Below are 21,728 nucleotides of genomic sequence, written 5' to 3'. Positions count from 1 at the left end.
TCACATGTAATAAAAAAAAAAAGTTTCTAAGTACTATTCATTTACTCAAGTATTACGAACACGTAACTTTGCTCCCAATCTCCTCAGCTACTGTGTTTATACTAGTTTATACGCGTTCTATGCCAATTTAATGCATAATTAACCAAATGTATTGATTGATTGATTGAATCTTTATTTTGAACATGTTGAAAAAGTATATAAAAAAATAGAATTAAAAGAGACAAATGAACAAAGCAAACAAAAGGAAAACGAGCAACCACAACTCCAAATAACGTCCATGTTCAAAAAGGAGCAGGAAGAAGCATAAGCTTATTTAATCCCACCCCTTTCCCACTATCTAGTATCAATAGACTACAGAAATACCTCCTTGTAATTACATTATAAGTTATGTGTAATTTTTTTTTTTAATATATACACATATATGTTTCTATCTATCCATACCTACGTATATACACACATACGCACATAGCACATATACACATTTTCAATAACCCTATTAACACCTGAAGGATACACAACCTACAATTTTATATATATTTTATATATATATATATATATATATATATATACACATACATACACACACATACACACACATATATATATATATATATATATATATATATATATATATATATATATATATATATATATATGTATATATATATATATATATATATATATATATATATATATATATATATATATATATATATATATATATGTATACATATATACATATACACATATATATATATACATACATACATACATACATATACATACATATACACATACATATATACCCATACCAACAAACCCGTGCATGCGCACACACATGAAAACATTAGACAAGACATGAAGAAACCAACAGGCAAATTCGTTACACACACACACTCCTAATGGAATCATGTTTAATAAACATGAGGAATATTAACACAAGCCTCGCCGTCGGCCATGTGATTACCAAACGTTAGAAACGAACTTCAACAAGCGCGCCCTCGCTCCGTTTGCTAGCACTTTCCACCACTGTCAGCTGATAGGTTACGTCATCCAAAACAAAAACCTCCCTCTCGCGGAAAGACTGAACATTCGTGAAGATGCTCTGTGGGCGTGGCTTAAGGCCTCCGTTGTGGACAGTAACAGTGTCAGCTAAGTTTAGCGGTCAGGGTTTTTCCTCTCCGTGGAAGGAGTCTTCTTCTTTTTATTTTTTTTGCATCTCACTTCCGTGTTTGCTGTTTCTCCACGAAAAGCTTGATATCACTCTCCCCCCAAAAAGCATACAAGAAATCAAGTAGGTAACTAATTTATCCAATGCGTTTACAAGTACGGGTAAAACGACAAGTTGTGGTGTTTTAGCGTATTATAAACACGGTTAACCGATAGGTCAGCTTTGTAATGGCGACGTGTTTATATTAAAAAGCCGCTAACGGTTAGCGATAACCTACATATCAAATAACTTATATCATATAAAATCCACATTATAACAGGGTTGCTATGGGTGGCATAGCAGTTATTAAACATGAGGACGACCTACTCACAACTGGCCTAGTCTGACTTAAAACCAGGATGACATCTAAGTAAATAGCCTAAACATTGGTTAAAGCAGGAGAACTGTCAGTTATCTGGCTTCCACCAATGTCATGTCCTAAACATTGTCTAACTAAGCATGGGGGGACTACAGAGTAACTAAACATGGTGTTAATATTTCTGGCCATGTGGCCATATTACCTTGAGCTGTTATTGTAACCTATCCTATCTTATCTTATATAAGCTTATGTTTCTGAAAATAGATTTGTGAACTTGCTAATAGTGCTAACAGTCACGAGGTTTGTGTTGGACATGCCACACCCAGTCATATGCTCCTAGTGTCTCAGTAATAACAGATGCGCTCTAATGTGTTTACATTTTATTCTGTAGGTGTTACTTCCAAGATGGCTATGGTAAAGAGTGGCTGGCTTCATCGACAAAGTGAGTATCCAGACACATTAAAGGAAAAACATGAATGCTTGACCTCCACAGTAATGGATCTATTAGTGTTTATGCTGTAAGTGGGGGCAATTGTGTGGTTTAGATGACCTGTATCCTACAATGAAACATTTTTAGCCTGATAGTAGTGATGAGATATGAAAATGATAACACAGGAGACTTTGGATCTCAACCTAATCGCAGAATATTTGTTGGAAGAATGATATTTCATTACTCCAGTAAAGAGGGGTCTTTTTTTCTTTTCATTTGTCACCCATCTATAAGAAAGCAATATAGCCATAAATATGTCAGATACTCAGATGGTTAAGATGATGTCACATTAAAAATAAACAAACTACCTTTACTATGTCAGGTACCATACTGCGTCGATGGAAAAGAAACTGGTTTGACTTATGGGCTGACGGACGACTTGTGTTCTACAACGATCAACAACGGCGCGACATGGAGGACGACATCCACATGAGGGTCAACTGCATTAACATCCGCAACTCCGCTGGATGTCAGGGTACATGTCTTACGCTTAATGTTGATCTCATGCGGCTGATCCCTATGCTATTATTACCCACCTCTTTGCACTAATTTTAAATGTTTCACCACCCCACTTGCATTTTTAGAGCTGAACCCACCGGAGGGAAAGACGTGTGATGCCTTGTTCCAGATAGTGTGCAGAGATGGACGGGTCATCAGCCTGTGTGCAGACAGTGCAGATGATGCTCTGTAAGACTGCACATACACACCAAGTCATAAAATTAGTTAGATGTATTTGAGTACAGGTAATTAGAACAGACATTTTTAACTCAAGATGACATAATGTCTGCTTTTGTTGCAGGGCATGGACAATGGCACTTCAAGATGCCAGAGTTAATATGGTGAGATTTTTATACGTTATTTAAAGTTAGTGTTGTTGTAACTGACAGTCTGTCATTTTCTGTCACATTACCTGAATAAGCTCTGAATAAAGCTGAACTAAGAGTGACTTGAGCACAGCAGAAGAACTGTCCTCCTGGGAGGAAAACTGGATATTTTTTTTATTGTTTTCACTTATCTTAATGTTATGTGCTTGAGTTTTTTTGGTGTTGGCAAGCTTCAGTTGCTGATTTTTGTTATTTGATACTTTTAGGTGGTCACTGCTCCTCAGATCGGCTTTGCACAGGAGGTGATTGCATCTGCTCCTCCCCCCTACTCGGAATATCCTCCCCAACCGGTGAAAAACAGTATTAATACATCTCTTTTCATGTTCATAACTGAATAAAATTACTTTTTCAGGTCTAAAGTCTTTTATGAAAATAGTGCTACTTACAACATTTGTCTGTGGTTTAGCATGACTATCTCAAGTGAAAATCAACTCAGTGATTAATGTAAAACAAAACAAAAACCAACAAATCCAGTCTTTCTTCTATAAGCCATCTAATACAAAGGGTTTATTAATACAGTAACATCCTTTGTGTCACTTTGTTAAATGTAATTTTTTTTGCCAGGTTTATGCCCCAGGCCCATATGGAGACTACACTGCACCGCCCCCACAGGCCACACAGGTCGTATACTCTGCTGATGGGCAGCCCTACACAGTTGCTTATCCTTATCAATACCAAGGTAAACAGCTGGACATTGCCCACCACTAGTTTATAGGAATCCTGGTAGCTAGAATAGAATAGAATAGCCCATTATTGTCACTGTAGATGTACAACAAAATTGCGGACTAACTAAACTCTGACCTAAATTTGATTGTCGACAAGCGGACATCTTCACAATATGCATATCCATAATGCAGTAAAGTGGCTGGATTTGATCCTTATAAAAGAAGTCTTCAGTATAAAAGTAAAATCTTTCCACTTTGAAAGGCCTAATATTTGTTTATCCGTAACTGGCTCATTTCAGAACGTGACTGAACTTAGTGGTTGTCAACATACTTCTGAGATTCCCATACTGAGGAAATGGTGCATAGAATGGGATTTCTGACGCAGTAATTACCAGTGCTGTCATCCTGATGCTTAACAAGAGTATTACATACCATCTTAGTTACTATAAGAACATTTGCTCATTAACAAATAGAAAAACATGCAGCTTAGTCTAAAATCTTTATTAGTTTTTCAGGTACTTAGATAAAAATGTATCATGGACTTTAAATTCATTCTTAAACAAATGGGTCACAAAAACCCATCTAGATGTTCTTATTTGTGACCAGAGGATAAAGTGAAAAAGTAGAATAGTTTAACAGAGTTTAAATTGTATGAACTTACCATTATAAAACTTGTGTTTTGTAGGTGGGTACGTTGCTCCTGGAGTGAACCATGTCATCATTCGGGAGCGACAGCGTGACGACGGAGGAGATGTGGCTTTGGGCATGCTCGCTGGAGCGGCAACCGGTTTAGCACTCGGCTCTCTCTTCTCTGTATTCTAGCGTCAGAACTAATGTACTTCTAGCAGCCAGTGACTCCCTCCCCCTGTATTTATATGGCCTCCTCTCTGTATCATCACGTGAGTTAGAATGAAACGTGTCTGATGGGCTACATCTATCTGACGCATAATTGTGATGTGCAGTGAATTACTCACCATGTATACTCAGCACTTTCAAATACAGTCTATGTTGCTGTTTACCAACATCTTTGTGTTATCTGAATATGAATATTCTTAACCAAAAAACATAATGTAATATAAGCATTACTTAATTTTCAAAGTTGTCAAAATGACAGAAAAGACACTACTCCTTTCATGCACATTTCAGGTTCTCTCCTGTCAATTTGCTTCCACTTCACGGTGCACAGATGTTTTTTTTGTGTTTATTTCCGTTTACTGTATGTTTTTCTATTTTAATGTTTTGTTGTTTTGATTGTGAATTTGCATCGTATCTTTGACTCCTGAGGTAATTAGTGGTGGAGCTAGCTTCAGATGAGCATAGTTTTCTGAGGGACCCGTTTGATGAACATTGGTTTGATTATATAGTCTGTTATATTGTAACCCTGGCATTTACATGAAGTGAAATGGGACATCACTCCTTGAGAGTTATAAGTTCTTGGTTTATGTTTTTTTCATTGGCAGCTTTTCAGTCATACCTTTCATTTAAAGTGTTTTTTTAAATCTCCATGGACTTAAAAAACCCTTAGCAGGTAAATCTCTTGAGACATTTCACTTGGCTAGGACCCTTTTTTTCTCAGCATATAAATTATGACCGCTTTTAAAATCCAAACTTCTGCTCAATAGAAAACATTTTGGTCTACATTTCAAACAGATTTTTTCATCACTACTGACACTGAATTAAGAGATGTATAAGAAATGTTTTGCAAGCAGCTTATTGATGTAATTTTTTCTACAAGTCTTAATTTGTTTGTTGCTGTGAAATTAATATTCACTTATCATATAAGGAAATTAAATTGTGATTTACACTGCATTAGAAATATAGAAATATGATAGTTAACTAAGAGATGTATTTTAACAAATAAACATATTTACAAAGTTAATGTTTTAATTCCTTTATTTAGCCCTGAGACTTCTGTTCACAGAACATATCCAGTAGAATACAAGAAAAGTACAAGTTGACCTTTTTTTTTTATTAATGTAACCCCTGTAAACCCAAAGGAAATTCTTAAATACATTTAAAACCCAAAGGCAACACAGCTAGAGCATAATCATTTATAAATAAGTCAGAACATAACTAGAACACAGTAAAGTGTCAGTAATCTAACAGGAGAAGGCTGAAAGAAAATGTGCAACGGCATATCAGAATTAAGAAATTCTTTCATTTTCTCTACATCAGTTTAAATCCCAGAAGATCCTTTTGGATGCCATTAATGATTTGTATGTAGTGAAAAAAAGATTGCCAGTGTTCACAGACTTCATTGCATAAATTCCTGTTAAATGTCAACCACAACACCAGTTCTGTTAATCAAAGTATTAAAATCTGCCTTAGACTACATAAAGTATGTAGTGATGGAAAGATGCCAGGATCTACCCACTGTAGCCTTTGCACATACTTTTCTAACAGTGATGCAGTTTCAGAAAAAAAAAAAACGCTTCAGTTTGAAATATAATAAGAAAAACCCTTAAAAAAATAACGTAAACACAAGCCTCGGTGGATCGATAGGTTAATGTGGCTGAAAGAGGCGATTCCTCAACTGGTTGGTTGATTTAAAAAAAAAAAAAAAAAAAAGATCTATGATTGTGACAAAAGGATAAATGTTTTTTTGTCAGCTGTAAGACTGATTTGCTGCAACCTCTGGTCCATTAAACCTGTGACATTTTCCACCATTTTTGACACAGCAGTTGAAAAGGCGAATCAAATGATCTGAAGCATAACTGAGAGTAAAGATAGTTGTTAAGTACAGTCCTATTTTTGAGTACAAAGATATTATTAGCCTTCTTGACCAAAATCTTCAGTAAACTTCTTCAGCTTCTCCAAGTCCTGCTCGTTCACCGTAGGCTTGGTGTTGCTTTGTGACCTCAGCATGTCAGCCTGTATAGAGAACATTAGGTAGGTCAGAATAGATTACAGTCACTGGGTTTGTCAATAACACAGAGAGAGAACTGACAGAGACAGATTGCAATTCATTGTTAACCACAATGAAGGAAAAAAAAAAAACATTTCATAATTGTTCACTGACTTTGATGGTGCCTTCTGGTCAATTTCATCCACAAGCAAAACACTGTTAAATGCCAGTAAGCTGCTGTTATGTGACCAACAACTAACAAGAGGGCAAAGAACACAATAACCTGTAACTGAAGATTTTTTTCTCTGAGCAATAATAATGTATGATGCAAGCAGAATCCTGACAATCAGCAGGATCCAACCAGCAAACACTGTGTCACTGGCAAGTCAAATATGCAAATGTTAATTTCATTTCAATGTAAAGCATTGAAAATGATGGGTAACAGTATCCATGCTAACTGCTTAGACTCCTCTCTATAACATTACAAAAATGTACAAAACAGACTATGTTTTTTTTCTTCCAGAAAGCAGACTCTGTTCATCTGGTTTCAGTGAGAGAAATGTTTAGTCACTCATTCGAGATGCATTTTAGAAAAATCAAACATTTTTAGCCACCAAAAATGACTTTGTTAACCTTTCAGCTCTCGGTTACATTTTGCTGGGCTGGATTATTTTCTATCCAGTGGGTGTGGTTTTCCGAATATCAACTGATGAAAGAGCCCTTTTCTTACCATGGATACAACTGGCTCTAGAAGTTTCTCTCCAGGGACCTCCATCCATGTCATTTCAATGGAGTTGGGCTCTCCAGGTGAGCACGGAGTCAGCAGGTCATCGACCACAACGCCAGGATTGTTCCATGTTGACCCTCGAACCTGAATTAGTATGGGCATAAGGACAGGAATAAAAAATTATAAAAAGAAACACCACACAGTGCTGCCTCCCTCTGGTTGAATTTATATTTTAGATTGATAAATTTATTATGAGCTGGGATAGTCTCCAACAGCTATAAGGATAAGTGGAAGTGGATAGAAGTTTATTTTGGAGTTACAAGAAAGACTCCTGCCCAAAGGATGAGCTTCAAGAAAAGTTGCAGACATAACAACACAAGTTATAGGCATAAACTTGATATGTATACAATTAAAGTACATGCCTGACTGTTTATTGTGAGCAGCTATGTGTCTCAAAACACAAATTTGGGGAAGAAGTCACAATGCCTTTAACCAGCTAATCCCAAATGACCACTCCTCTGTCAAATACACCCAAGCCTATAAAAAGGCACTACGGCTTTGGAGAAAATTACATCTGTAAGAATGCCACGACTGGTACAATCTGACTGGGATCTTCCCACTGGAATGCTGGAGGCAGGGTGAACCACCAGACAAGTTCAACTCCACAGAAAACCAGTGGAGTCATTTTAGTAACAGAGTAAAACAGTGTAATCCTCCTACGTGGACTCAGCAGCAACTCAGCGCAACAGTGACTGAAGAGTAAGCTGCCATCCCACAGGATGACACCTGACCATGAGGAGGCATATTACAGCCAAAGTCAGTGCAGACGGGGGGTACACTAATTATGGATTGCCTTTTTTTGTAACCTGTAGTTATATTACACACAATATATAGTGATATATCAAATTTGGACATTTTTTTGGTCTTTTTTCCAGGTTGTTTTTATCACTGATTAAGTTAAAAGGTAATGACAAGCAATATATGAGTGCTGATTTGCATATAACACAAACTACACCAGTGCATTTGCAAAGAAATGTAGTGGTGCGTTTTTAAATTCTTTGAGTACAGTTGTATGTAAAGATGAGATAAGCACCTTGTCAGGTGTATGAATTTCAAGTATGACAGTTAGTTTGATTTTGGAATAATATACTTCCACTGGATCCCTGAACCAGGTTTTCTTGCATTTAGAAATATGACAAAAAGAGCATGTCAAGCAACGGTTACTGTGGTTTTACCCTTTTGAAGTGCGTGGCTGTCTGAACCTTCCTGACTGGCTGCATCAGGGCGTCCCTGACAATTATACTGATGTCAGCTCCGGAGTAGCCATCTGTCTTTTTGCCCAGAGTCACGAAATCCGCCTCTGTCAGGTTATTGGGGGTGGAGCCCAGATGCAGTTTGAACATGGAGGAGCGGGCATGTTCCTCCGGCAGAGGAATGTAGATTCGCTTTTCAAACCTGAGACATAAACGAGCATTAAACCTCTTAAATCCTGGTTGTTAGCCCAAAAACACTGATGAACAGTACTAGGTAATATAAGAGGTGATTAGGTAAGTAAAAGTAAGTAAAATGTATTTATATAGCGCTTTTCATAGATAAAAAGGTAGGGATCATTTGTATAGAAACAAGTGGATCTGACCTTCTCCTGATAGCTGAGTCCAGCGACCATGGTATATTAGTTGCACCCAGGACAAGGATTCCGTCATTATCATTACCAACACCTGACAGGAGAAAAGAGTTGCACAATTAGTCAACTGAGCACTAAATATTTTCAGGTTTTTGTGATTTTGTTGCAACAAAATAAAGAAAAAATAGGTGACACTGGGCTGCGGGCGCTTACAGATGATTTTTAGACAAATAAATGCTTAAAACAATCAGTTGTCATGAATAACTGAACTATGAGCCATAGTTCATGACACTTCGTATCGTCTTTCCAGCTGTTGGTTCAAATCTGTAAGTATCTTCTTTCTCACCCTGCATCTGAACGAGGAACTCCGTCTTGATTCTGCGAGCTGCTTCACTCTCATTCTCGCTCCTGGAGCCACAGAGGGAGTCGATCTCATCAATGAAAATGATCGATGGTTTGTGTTCTCTGGCTAAAGAGAACAAGTTCTTCACCAACCTAAAGACAGACAGAAGTGGAAAAAATAGATTCATTTTTCTTAACAGTAACTTTGTCATAGTCTTAATTTTGCCCCTAGGTAAAGAACTTGGGCCTCACTTTTCACTTTCTCCTAGCCACTTAGACACAAGATCGGAGGATGAGATTGAGAAGAAGGTGGAATTGTTAGCTTCTGTGGCCACGGCTTTGGCCAAGTAGGACTTTCCTGTTCCTGGAGGCCCAAACAAAAGGATCCCCCGCCACGGTGTTCTCTTGCCTACAAAAGAAGTTTCAGTCTTTAAAAAAACAAGGAAACGAAAAACTTCACTTTCACAAAACTTTTTCACAAAAAAAAATAAAAAATAAAAAATCCCTGCCTGTAAACAGATGTGGGAATTTGATTGGCAGGATAACAGCTTCTTTAAGGGCTTCTTTGGCTCCTTCGAGTCCAGCTACATCGTCCCACTTTATGTTTGGCTTTTCCATAACAATGGCACCTATAAAATAAATGAGGTTCAGAAATACCAACACATTTGGCTTTTCAAGAAATTGTATGTCAGTGATATGCACCTGACAGTTGATTTTGGAACTTCTTTTTTTCTTGGTCTTCACCTTCATCACTTTCATTCCTAAAAGGTGGTGGTGGGGAGAGGTGGAGGTCAGGGGGTTATAAGCATAGGGCAAGAAGAAGACAGAACACTTCTGTAGAACAACTGTAGAACCCATGGGAGTAAGAATAAAAACAAACTTAGTAAAGAATATTACAAATTAATTGTAAAAATAAAAAGCTGTACAGATCCACCTAAATTCGGGAATCATCCTTTCTTTACAAACTACTGACTAATGGTTCTCTTATGTGTGACTTCTAAATCAGAACACCAGGTGGCACACTTTACCAACAAAGGCAGAGCCATACAGTAAACCAAAATTCAACAAGAAAAACATGTTTAGATAGTGACACTATGTCACTTACACTTTCATAACAATTTTACAGCAACAGTCACAGAGTTAGACACTTCTGGGGAAATTATGACAAAGATTTAAAGAATAATACAGTTAGGTCTAGGGTTGTGCGATATGACCAAAATCTTTATACCGTTATCGGGACGATAGAATTCGTCCCGATAACGATATAAATCACACAAATGTAATATTTTCTGTAAATTCTGTGAATCTCGGGCAGCTCGTCTTGCGGGAAGTGTTTCCAGCTGCGCGTCATGTAACTGGAGTCGAGTGTTTTAACAGATGCATGAAACGATACATTTTTAGACATAAGTTGTAACGGCCGCCGTTTTCTTTGTGAGTATTTATTACACAGCGTGCTGCGGGGAAAAGCCTGTTCTAACGTTTGAGTCTAAGGTTTATTTTTTAGCGCCTGGCGGCTCTTTTTTACTTCTCATCCGTAAATAATCTGCTCTTTCATGTGATTCAGTTTATTTTGAAAAGTCTCAACAGGATCTTGAGCTTTATTGTGAAAGGTTTATGTGAAACATAAACAAGTGGACACGCGATGGTGTTACCGTCGTTGTTGCTAACGACAACGCATAAAAACAGGCGCTGTGGTTATATTAAATGTAAGAAAAAGAGAGAACTTTAAGAAATTAATATGGCCACTACAGTGATCATCAAAACGATGAAAAAGTATTGCTGTAAACAGTTTATTTTGCGACACCACGAAACGATAGACGTTTTTATATCATCATCCGATATATATCGTTATATCGAACAGCCCTAGTTAGGTCCATATATATTTGGACACTGACTTACAGCCAAACCCAGGCGTTTACTAAAGCAAAGATGTGTAATAATCTTGAATGGCCAAGTCAGTGACCTGATCTTAACCAAAACAAACATGCATTTCACTTGTTGTAGACTAAACTTTGAACAGAAAGGCTCACAAACAGCAACTGAAATCAGTGCAGTAAAGTCTGGGCAGAGTATTAAAAAGGAGGAAACCCAGCATCTGGTGATGTCCACGAGTTCAAGACTTCAGGCTGTATTTGCCAGAAAAGGGTTTTCAACCAAGTATAGAAATGAACATTTTAGTTTCAATTATTTAATTCAACTACTTTTGAGTTGTATTACAAAATGCTTTAATTCCTCAAAGTATTATGCAGTATTTTTGTTAAACCCACTAAATTAAAGCTGCTGAAGTTAAATAGAGATCAGAGCAATTGGAAATTAAGAAAATCCCATCCTTAGACCTATTTCTTTTATAAGACTGAGCTAATCACACAGCAATGCTGCAGATGATGAAAAGACATTTCTTTGGTAAGTCGTGTTATAAACCAGATGGAACCGAGCACATCAAGTAATAACTCTGTATTTCAGTGGTTAAAATGTTATGTAAAAGTGTTTATATGTAATGCATTTCAATAATAAAGCATAACTGGTAGAACAACCTGGCTGATGTGTATACAAGTGAGTGTGATTAAGTTATAGCAACCGGCTGACATCTGCAGGTGATTTAACAACTGTAAAGGTAAGTGGGTCGTCATGCAAATTATCAGAGCAACACTTCAACAGATAAATAATAAATAAAAATTCAGAGGCTTCAAATTCATTAACATACATGTTCTGCTGCCTTCAGCTGAATGGAAAGGTTTAATGAACTGAATGAAACATTTTTCATGCAGTATAAAAACGCTGTTGACACCTCATTAAATGGGACTTACTCATCCATTTATAGATAAATACAGGCTGGTTTACAGATGTTCCTGCTTCAGCTGCATTAAATGTTCATTAAATGCATCTGCTGACTGGAAAGTGATTCATTAAAATGGTTTATTTACGCGTTAAGTGTTATACATAAGTATTTACTGTTGAACAACTGTTCCAATAACTTTGCTTGTTTTTATTGATTAAATCCGCAAAGTGGATGCAGATTGAGCAATGTGCTTCTGAGCGAACGATTGTGAGAGTAAAGTTTAAGACTCAAAGAAAGTCCGCTGAATTTACAATGACGCAAAAACATTTTAAAATATCTGTCACAGATCTAACTTTAAATTTAATAAATAAATGGATATATATTTGTACACATTTAAACTGATCTCTGTCTCAGTCCGTTAAAAAAATTGCACATGGAATTTCAAGGCAACTAACAATAACTCTCAACTTTGTCCATTATTCAGACCAAATTACATTTAGCTTTCCTTTCAGGAAATTACCCAGCCTGCAGAACAAAGTCTAAACTGTAAACAAAGCAACAAACATTGTGAAATGGACTCAGATTTATTGATTGCTCCTACCCTTTGTCACCAGACTCTTTGACGGGTTTGGCTGGAGGAGCGTTCTCTTTCTTCTTCAGATATTGCTTCAGTTGCTCAGCTCTGTCCAGGTAGTCAGCACACTTTGCCCTGATGCTCTGCTTCGCCCGATCGCCTTGGGCCTCATCTGCAACGCAAAAACTGACTTAGATCATTCATGCGGAACCGAAGTGGAGTTTAAAACAGCAAAAAGGATGTACAAATCTAACAGTGGTACAAGTTTCTCACACTTCACAACATGAAGGAAGTATTGCACTGCGTGCTGATAACATCTGAGGGCCTCTTCATAGTTTTTGGCCTTATCTTCCTCTGCGGCCTTGCTGGCCAAATCTATGGCTTTCTGAAAACAAACAAGATGAAACAGAAGGATTTATTACACATTTATAGAACTTATATGAATTTTTTTGGTTCTTGTTTGTGCTTCTTGTTTGGTCATATATGCAGGTAAGTTGTTTAGCATGGTGGGGCGATCGTGGAGAAGAGTTGGCAGTTTGTCTTGTAATCGGAAGGTTGCTGGTTCGAGCCCCGGCTCCAACAGCCTCAGTCGTTGTGTCCTTGGGCAAGACACTTCACCTGTTGCCTACTAGTGGTGGTCAGAGGGCCTGGTGGCGCCAGTGTCTGGCAGCCTCGCCTCTGTCAGTGTGCCCCAGGGTGGCTGTGGCTACAATGTAGCTTGCCATCACCAGTGTGTGAATGTGTGTGTGAATGGGTGAATGACTGAATGTGTAAAGCGCTTTGGGGTCCTTAGGGACTAGTAAAGCGCTATACAAATACAGGCCATTTACCATTTTAAACTTATAAAATACACTTTAAAAAGATAGTATTCAAAAGTATTACTAACACCATAAATTAAAATTCTAAATTGTGGTGTCCTGTGATTACATATGCAGCATTTTAAAATTAGACATAATTATTCTATATTGATAATTCAGTCTAGGCTGTTCCATCCAATGGGTGGGGTCTTACTAGAAACACCTCAGGGCCAAAAAACAAGAAAACAAGAAAATGATTACATAAATGTTATACACATTCAGGCCTCCTTGTACATCATATTTGTTCTGTTTGTGAAATACTGGGTAATTTGGGGGATATTAAAGCTACTTCAGTGACTTGCTAACAGTTCATGGACAGCTTAAACAATGAGCCAAGTTTTGTTTTTGTTGTTTTTGCTATCCATAGCAACAATTACCTGTACAGTTTAAGTTATACATTGTTTTCTAATTGTAAAAAGTACAACTCTGCCCATTTAAATTCCCTGAGACAGAAACAAAGTAGCAAAAAGCTAACTTTTATGTAAATAAAGTAATTTAGTTCTTTACTTTCCTACTTTTCATCACTGGAAAAGGGAAAACAGCTAGAAAATATGTTTCACTATGGGACAATAAAGCCCCAACTAAATATTGTTAGAGTTTCTTCATCTATGAAGCATTAGTAGTGATTTACACTCCTTACGCAGTAGTGCCATTTTTTTCCATTACTTATAAATGAATTTATGGCTAAATACATTCAAGTTGGCTTATTGTTAGTCTCTAAATTAGACATTCATACAATATAAAATCCCTAGTTGCTTATTTAATAAAAGGCTGAGTTTATTAAAAGCCGAGTTAACATCTCTTTGATTTGGGCAGTCTTATGTAATCATTGTTAGTAAATGTCTGCCACTTACCTGTAAATTACCGCCCGCCATTAGATGGTTTTCTGTCGGTCAAAGTTTAGTATTTGACTTTAAATAAAACCGTAAACTCGCTCACTTCTTCTTTTTCTCTATTATCTATCACATATGGTTTACTGTCGAACAACTTTAGAAGCCAAACATCCCAAGTGTCTCTCTTCCGCATCAACAAGAGCTCCAGTCACTTCCGCGATGGTCACGTGACATAAAGTAGCTTAACAGCGGCTGTAATTTCTCGTGTTTCATCCGTACATTTGAAAGTTATTTTAATTAATAGAACTTACCATATAAACGTGTACGTTCATAACCGCTTTAACGTTTTTGAGGGAAAAAACGGAATTAATGTAATTAAATCACAGCACAGGTGAGCTACAGGTGTATGTTAATAGGGATAATAGTGACCTCTAGTGGGTATTCGTCACATAACTAGCATACCATTGTATTATTAAAATGTGTACGTAATATCTGATCCTTATTTTATCATGACTGCTCATTTTCCAACCGCAAATAAAATGTAATTCAAAAAAATATTACACATCCACACAGATACTCCTGCATTAATAAATAAAATTACACTTTATTACATTTATTAAAAAGGCAAATAAAGAGTGCAAAATATATAGAAATCTGACAACACTTGGGATAAACACAAATAAACAGGAGACCAGTAGGGGATGATGCACATGGAAGACAAATGTTTTTTGTGTTGCGCTATACTTTGTCCAGGTTTGTTCGGCATACGACAGCTTAATTTCAACCAAAAGCAAGCACCGTGTACAGTACATGTTGTAATTGGGTGGATTGGACACTTGTTTTCTTTCCCCCTCCTTACACAGACAGGCGTGAAGGCAGGAACCTGTGCCATTATCAGCTGTGTCCATTCAGGATTTTTGGACGTAAAACCTTAAGGATGCGATCATTCTTTGTCAGATCTGCAGGGAGTTCACTATTCTGCAAAAGATACATGGGAAACACTTTGATTATAATATCTAATGAGATTATATACTTAGGTTGTCTGCTGTTTGTCTGCTATCCCACCTTATTGAGTAGCGTTGGGTCAGCATTTGCTCCAAGTAGCAGCAGAACAGATTGAAGATTTCCACTCATAACAGCAGCATGAAGGGCAGTATAGCCATTCTGTAGACAAGACACAAATATGAACTACCCTTCTTTAATATTATTACTTTTCCTTTAATAGTATCTGGTATTTCACAAGCATGCATCTTCCTTTTCTTGTTCAGCATTAGATTACAAGATTGATTAACAGCTCTAATATTGGGACACTAAATAAAAAGAAAGAGCCAGCAGCCAGATAATGTAGTTTAACACAAAAAACGGAAATGGGGATGGCAGGTCCACTGACTTTCTTTTTGTGTCTTTTTGTCTTTTAGCGTCATCAGTGTAGGTCTTTAAGTCCAGATTGAAAACCTATTTTTATTCCCTGGCTTTTAACTCTGTAGGAAACTGACACCTTCTTATTTATTTTATTGTATGTAATGATTTTATGGTATTTTTAATTTGGTTGTTGTTTTGATCTGTGTTGTTCAGCACTTTGGTCTGCCTGGTGTGTTCGTAAAGTGCTATACAAATAAACGATGATGAATATAACGATGATGGAAGAGAGCTGTCTCTGTAACCATGTTTCAGGCCTGTCAGCCATGACCCACTCTGACTGCCCGGCTGCCCACGGAGGAAATTCATCTGATTGTTAGTGGAGCTGGATATAGAGCCTCTGAACCAGTGTTCCTTGCTATTTGAGCACTGAGCTACTCGTGATGTGGGTGGTATTTTTGGGATTGTCTGACACTACTAGTAATATGTTTTTAATAGTATTTATTTGATAGTTCAGCTTTTTTTAGATCCTCTTTTGTTCTGTTTATGAGCAGTTGGAAATGTAAAAATAATTTTTTATCTAGGTATAAAATTTAGCACCGTTATTTTGGTTTGACACTATAGGCTTATTCATTTTTTCCTAGACAGTGATTTTTATTGTTATTATTATTTTTATTTGATTTCCTTTTTACTGATTACATTCCAACAGTACTGTCATGTGCTGTACATACAAGTTACTCATTGCTACATAAAGATATCAGTGTTGTTGTTTTTTTTTTTAAAACCTTTTTATTATTAGTGTCCATGTATAAAAAAAATTATATCACTGTTGTATATTGTATTAGATTTAGCTATTAGCCATTTTCCATCTGCAATCCCTGGGAATGAAAACACAGCTTTACCTGCCCAGGGATGTTGTTTCTTTGGATCAATAGTTTGCAAATATTTTTAAGTTACTCTCTGTGCTTCTACTGATGTCAAATCTTCAAATCTTTACAAAGAGGAAATCACTATCTTGACTTTCTCTAAGCGGGTAACATCCATCCTACAAAACATGCAAAATCTATCTACAAGCCCACTAAACATTGCTGATAAAACAATTTGTTCTATATGTTTAAGTTTGTAAAAGAACACACTGTGTTTGTGCCAGACTATTTTTTTGGTGTTGAAGAAAAGCTTGAGAGCTTGACAAGTTGTGCCTTAACCATAGCTATTTCCCAAAACAGACATCTACAGCAGCATGTTTTACCTTAAGAAGGCCAAGTGATGGAGAAAATTTGAGGAGTTCCTCAATGACGCCATTGTGGCCTTTCAGCGCTGCTTTGAACAGCGCTGTTGATCCATCCTTGAAAGACACAAAAAAAGCATACAATTGTTAAAATTGTCACAAAAATCACGAGTCCATTTTCAGTTACTCACATCCTTAAAAGCCTTTGACTATATCACGTTTCCCACCAACAGATAATCTCTCATCCAACTTTGAAATGTTAAATATAAGTGTAAGTATCTGCATACAGTTGCAAATTCAATCTATATGTCCATATAATTACAAATCAAAAACCTTTTATGGTGAAATGTTTCTATAAAGACAGATCGCAGCCTCCTAGTCTTATGTAATGTCACACTTTCCACACTGCAGAATGGCAGGAATCAATAGTAAAAATCCCTTTATGTACACTTTGATGTACTTTATTAATCCTAAAAGATCAATGTACTTGTCTGTCAGCATCCCGATCAGCACCACGTAAGAGCAGCACCTTCACCACCTCACTGTGACCCATTTGGGCTGACATCCACAGGGGGGCAGTGCCATCCTGGAGGAGGGAATTGATGAAGAGGGGGGTTGTAGGTATTGAGGGACAATTAGCAGGAGTAGGTGACAACATGTTTAGAGCTCTGTTTTAAAGAGGCAGAGTTTGGCGAGGACATTACCTCCCTTGCTTGGTTGACCTTGGCACCGGATGACAGCAACTGACGAATCACAGTCACATGACCCTCTTGGGCAGCAAGGAAAAGAGGGGTGGCACCATCCTGCAAAACAAGAATTACCTCACACTAGATTTTCGAAATCTGCTTGGAAAATCTTCCAATTAGGCATAGACTACATCACTAAAACAAGATTCCATCAGTACTATTTATAAGCACATTTTTGTGTAAGCAGGTTGTTTTTCCATGGCACCAAGGAAACACACAGTTATCCTGCCCAGTATGATTCATGTCTGACTCAGCAGTCTGCAGAAACCTGAGAGGCTAGATTCCAGTTGCTGGGACAATGTGTGCAGCTAACCATTGTGTTTCTGACAGACAAATAGACTTAACAGACAGGACAGTGACGGCGTACTGAGAGCGAGAGGCTGCAGACGTAAATGCAAAGAGCCTCACGTTCAGCTGGTCGTGAACATTGGCTCCATTTTTCAGCAGGATGTCCACCACTTTGGAGTGACCGTACTGAGATGCGACAGTGAGAGCTGTGCCACCATCCTGCCACATAAACACACATGGATGCACAAGAATGACTAAAGTGTTCGGCAACAACAAAAATATCGTTAAAGTCACAGCAGCACTGTTTGTGCATCGCTGTCTCTTTATCTCCACATTCTGAAGTCTGATGATAGCACTGCAGCATTCTCCTTCACACCCAGTATTCTAAAGGCCATGATACACATCATTGCACCCTGTTGCATACCTTTGTCTGGAATTCAGTGGAGGCACCGAATTCAAAGAGGAGCTTTACAACTTCATGGTGTCCTTGCTGGGAGGAGAAGAACAAAGCGGTAGAACCTGTCTGGAAAGTTAAAAAAAAAGACACCGCTGTTTACCTCAACTTTACCCTAATGGTGTACACAATATAACCTTTCATGAATATCTGACATGAGGAATAGAATAAATAAGTGTCCAATTGGGGGAATTTTGCTGCACATATGGCCCTGTTTTCTTACAAATAAGATTCTACTCAAGCATAAAACTAACATTATAGAAAGTTTTATTTGGCGGGGAAAAAAACAGAAAAAGAACTTAGCACAAAGGTTGAAATATAACCAAAGTGTAGGGCAGAGAGTTAATGAGGACTATATGCACCAAACCTATAGCAGCAACTTGCTGTCGCTTCCCAGTGAAACACCAGCTGGTTAGCATAAGAACGGTTGGAAAAAGGAAGAAAACTACCTTGGTGACCTACTGCCTGTAGGTGAGAGAAATCCGCGTATAAACACATCCAAAAGATACTAAATTGATAGACTACACTCCCTGGCCTCTTTGTTGTTCAACTGCTTATTGACAAAAATATTGAATCAGCCAATTACATGGCAGCAACTCAATCTTTTTAGGCACGTAGACCTGTTGAAGTTCAAATCAAGAAAGTCAATTTAAGTTACTTTGTGCAAGTATTTAAAAAAAAACCTGCAGATTTCCTGAGATTTTCTGGCACAGTCATCTCTAGGGTTTACAGAGAATGGTCCCAAAAAAAAGAGCAAGCAGCAAGACCTCTGACATCAACAAGAATTGCTTTCTTGATGTCAGAGGTCAGATTAAATGGCCAGATTGCTTTGGGCTGAAACCAAGGCAACTGTAGCTCAAATAATCACTTGTTACAACTAAGGCGTTCAGGGTATGCAAAGGTTGCATAAACATGTTGTGCATCTCTGAACACAAAACCTTAACTTTTAATCAGATAGAACTAGCACCCGCTGCTGTGGCCTATCAGCTATGAACAGGTAATTGAGGCAACAATTCACATAGGCTCACCAAAATAGGACAACAGTCTGCTGTAACTTTCAGAATGTAGAGTTAGAATTTAGTACGAACAACAACAGCATGGATCAATTTCTGCCTTTTTACTCAAACAACCTCTAGTTGAGTCACAGGATCCCAATCCAATAAAGCACCTTCGGGTAGAACTGGATATTTGTATCACGGATGTCATATCTGGAGCGACTTGAACGCTGTCATGCCAATAGAGAGCAAAATCTCTTAGGAACGTTTTCCAAGGCAAAAGGGGGTCCAACCCAGAACTACCAAGGTGTAACTAATCAAGTGGCCAGAGGGTGTATAAACAAATTTAAAGCACATGAATTTACATAATACAAGATCTTAAGACATTATTTACCAGATGATGCAGTACTGGCTTAGCGTAGCACAACTGCTGGACAAAGGGAGTAAAGCTAGCCTGGGTCTTCCAGCAGAACAATCCACATATGCACACCTTTGCTCAGTAATTAACAGTTAAAGGCACAGTGTTCCAGACATGGCGGAAGTCTAGTCCTAGACTAAAAACTTTATTCAATTTAAAACTTCAATATTTTTCTTTTGGTCTGGACGAATTTCTAATCCATGTCTGGAAAACTGGAAAGTGTAAAAACAACAATTAGTGGGTTTTCAGGAGCTATGTGCCAGCAGGTTGTAGTGACCTTCTAAATTCACCGGCGGTAGCAGACAGTGAGTTTCCTTAGCTCAGCACAAAGGCTGGACAAAGGGGGTAAAGCTAGCATGAGTATGCTTCCATTGAAATAAGATAAATCCATCTGTCAACACATCTAAATTTAAAGCCTGGACAGTCAACATCTGTCAAGTTCATTCACTAATATTGTATTTGCCTAATTCTGACAATGTAAAAACACCTTTACCAACACTTTATGTTTTGGAGTCTGTAAGAGTATTTAGTTAATTCATTGGGTTTCATTTCCCCAGCATACCTCTCTTTGGTAGTTGATATCAGCCCCTTGCATGATAAGCTCTTTAACACAGTCATAATGGCCGCTGTATGATGCCACCATCAGCGCTGTTGTTCCATACTGGAAAGAAACATTAATGAGCATATTTGTTTTGTTGCAATGACCTGGTAAACAGTGTAGTGATGGCAGGGATGAAACCACAGAATTCTGCATATTTCTGGCTTAACATGCAAAACTTTCAACTGTTTATAGGACAAAGAGAGAGAGAGAGAAAACAATTAATGGATGAGGAATTGTGATGGTACACACATGCACTACATGAACCCCACAGGTAAGGCTTGAAGCTTTCTGTGTCCCTACCACAGGTGGAATATGGTTAAAGCGTGCATCTGAGCAGCCACAGCATGCAGTGTCCATACACTGTCTCTGCAGTCTGCGTCCACTCGCCCGCTGTTGAGTAGCAGTTGAAGCAGAGCCAAGTTCCCCTTCCTCGCTGCCCAAAACACAGCATTAGCCAGGGGTGTTTCCTTCTGGAGGATAAATACACACAACAACACAAAAACTGACCTGAAAGTTACCATTAGAGCATTAGGAATGCTGAGAGCAGACAGTAAGGACAGCAGAGTGCATCCAGGTGTTACTGTTCAGTGTTGTGATGCACCTGAATATGAATGACAGGTGAGTCATCAATAAAGTGTGCCAAGAGATTAATAATCATATTTATGACATCACATCACATCTCAACCAAAGTTAGGGTTTAAAGTTTGTGCTAACTTTAAGTCTTTACCATAAAATTTAACAAGTTACTCATGAATAATGGGGACTTGCTTTTTGTCCTCAGAAGAGGGGGACATGTCCAAAATGTGCGTAAAATGATTTGTTTCCTCTCAGTACCGGTAATAAAAGGTATGTGGACATACTTGTGCACGCACATTCACGTGCACGCTAGTACCATGGGCCGTTTGACATGCTATTACATCAGCAAATCCGGATGCACACACACCGAGTTGGACTCTATGATCGCCCAGGCCAGTAAGCAGCCATTCAAATGTCAGAGCAAGTGCTACCTCACCGGGCTCATAGTGAAACATAGCAGATCGTTCAATAACCCCCAAATAAACAAGTCTGCACTTCAAGAGGAAGCGGGTGCGATCAATTACCTTATTGCGGCCCTCTCAGGCTGCGTGCACAGAATGATGGACGGAGAAAGCTGGTTTACCTTGAAAGACATCCTGCAGACCTCATTCGTGACTCATACTTCTTCCTGCGCACTCATTCATTAGACGAGATGTTGAGCGCCACTCGCCTGTTTTGCCGCACTGACTTTGGGTGTTGGCGGCGCCCGATCGCGGACATAATAACGGGGAGGCACAAAATCAGCTGAGCTCATCCTCTGCAGTGTGTCCTGCGAGGGAGCAACACCGTGGGCCAGCAGAGGGCGCTGCTGCTCACACTGATGAACTGTATATAAATATAGATTTATGGCGTGAAGCCATGGCTATTAAGCAACCTACATTTACTCAATACTGCACTTAAGACTAATTTTAAAG

General features: G+C 38.1%; 3 protein-coding genes across 7 annotated transcripts; 1 reads left to right on the top strand and 2 right to left on the bottom strand.

Annotated features, from left to right (window-relative positions):
* The first annotated feature begins 1,109 nt into the window (after window positions 1-1,109).
* plekhb2 (pleckstrin homology domain containing, family B (evectins) member 2) lies at window positions 1,110-5,977 on the top strand. 2 transcript variants are annotated; one of them, XM_080877987.1, is made up of 8 exons: window positions 1,110-1,294; window positions 1,921-1,971; window positions 2,342-2,494; window positions 2,604-2,706; window positions 2,819-2,858; window positions 3,110-3,193; window positions 3,468-3,582; window positions 4,254-5,977. In XM_080877987.1, exons 2-8 carry the CDS (start codon window positions 1,935-1,937, stop codon window positions 4,388-4,390), a joined length of 669 nt encoding a protein of 222 aa, XP_080734113.1. In that variant the 5' UTR covers window positions 1,110-1,294; window positions 1,921-1,934; the 3' UTR covers window positions 4,391-5,977. The 2 variants fall into 2 exon arrangements, with proteins under 2 accessions (XP_080734113.1, XP_080734114.1); XM_080877988.1 differs by having other exon boundaries at window positions 1,110-1,298.
* A 141-nt stretch (window positions 5,978-6,118) lies between these two features.
* LOC308393926 (vacuolar protein sorting-associated protein 4B-like) lies at window positions 6,119-14,350 on the bottom strand. The gene is made up of 11 exons (XM_080877986.1): window positions 14,171-14,350; window positions 12,733-12,844; window positions 12,487-12,631; window positions 9,809-9,867; window positions 9,616-9,735; window positions 9,359-9,515; window positions 9,111-9,259; window positions 8,777-8,858; window positions 8,376-8,595; window positions 7,144-7,284; window positions 6,119-6,439 (listed from the first exon to the last, which is right to left on the bottom strand). The coding sequence occupies exons 1-11, from the start codon at window positions 14,189-14,191 to the stop codon at window positions 6,338-6,340; spliced, it is 1,308 nt and encodes a 435-aa protein (XP_080734112.1). The 5' UTR covers window positions 14,192-14,350; the 3' UTR covers window positions 6,119-6,337.
* A 416-nt stretch (window positions 14,351-14,766) lies between these two features.
* Window positions 14,767-21,598, bottom strand: ankrd29 (ankyrin repeat domain 29). 4 transcript variants are annotated; one of them, XM_080878514.1, is made up of 10 exons: window positions 21,339-21,598; window positions 20,488-20,708; window positions 20,200-20,298; window positions 18,195-18,293; window positions 17,891-17,989; window positions 17,441-17,539; window positions 17,224-17,322; window positions 16,758-16,853; window positions 15,215-15,313; window positions 14,767-15,127 (listed from the first exon to the last, which is right to left on the bottom strand). In XM_080878514.1, exons 2-10 carry the CDS (start codon window positions 20,593-20,595, stop codon window positions 15,044-15,046), a joined length of 882 nt encoding a protein of 293 aa, XP_080734640.1. In that variant the 5' UTR covers window positions 20,596-20,708; window positions 21,339-21,598; the 3' UTR covers window positions 14,767-15,043. The 4 variants fall into 4 exon arrangements, with proteins under 4 accessions (XP_080734640.1, XP_080734642.1, XP_080734641.1 ...); XM_080878516.1 differs by having other exon boundaries at window positions 20,539-20,708; XM_080878515.1 differs by having other exon boundaries at window positions 21,398-21,598.
* Between the last annotated feature and the right edge of the window lie 130 nt (window positions 21,599-21,728).

The sequence above is a fragment of the Rhamphochromis sp. 'chilingali' genome, assembly GCF_963969265.1.
Source record: "Rhamphochromis sp. 'chilingali' genome assembly, chromosome: 3".
NCBI lineage: Eukaryota > Metazoa > Chordata > Actinopteri > Cichliformes > Cichlidae > Rhamphochromis > Rhamphochromis sp. 'chilingali'.
This window is presented reverse-complemented; position numbering and strand designations above follow the sequence as displayed.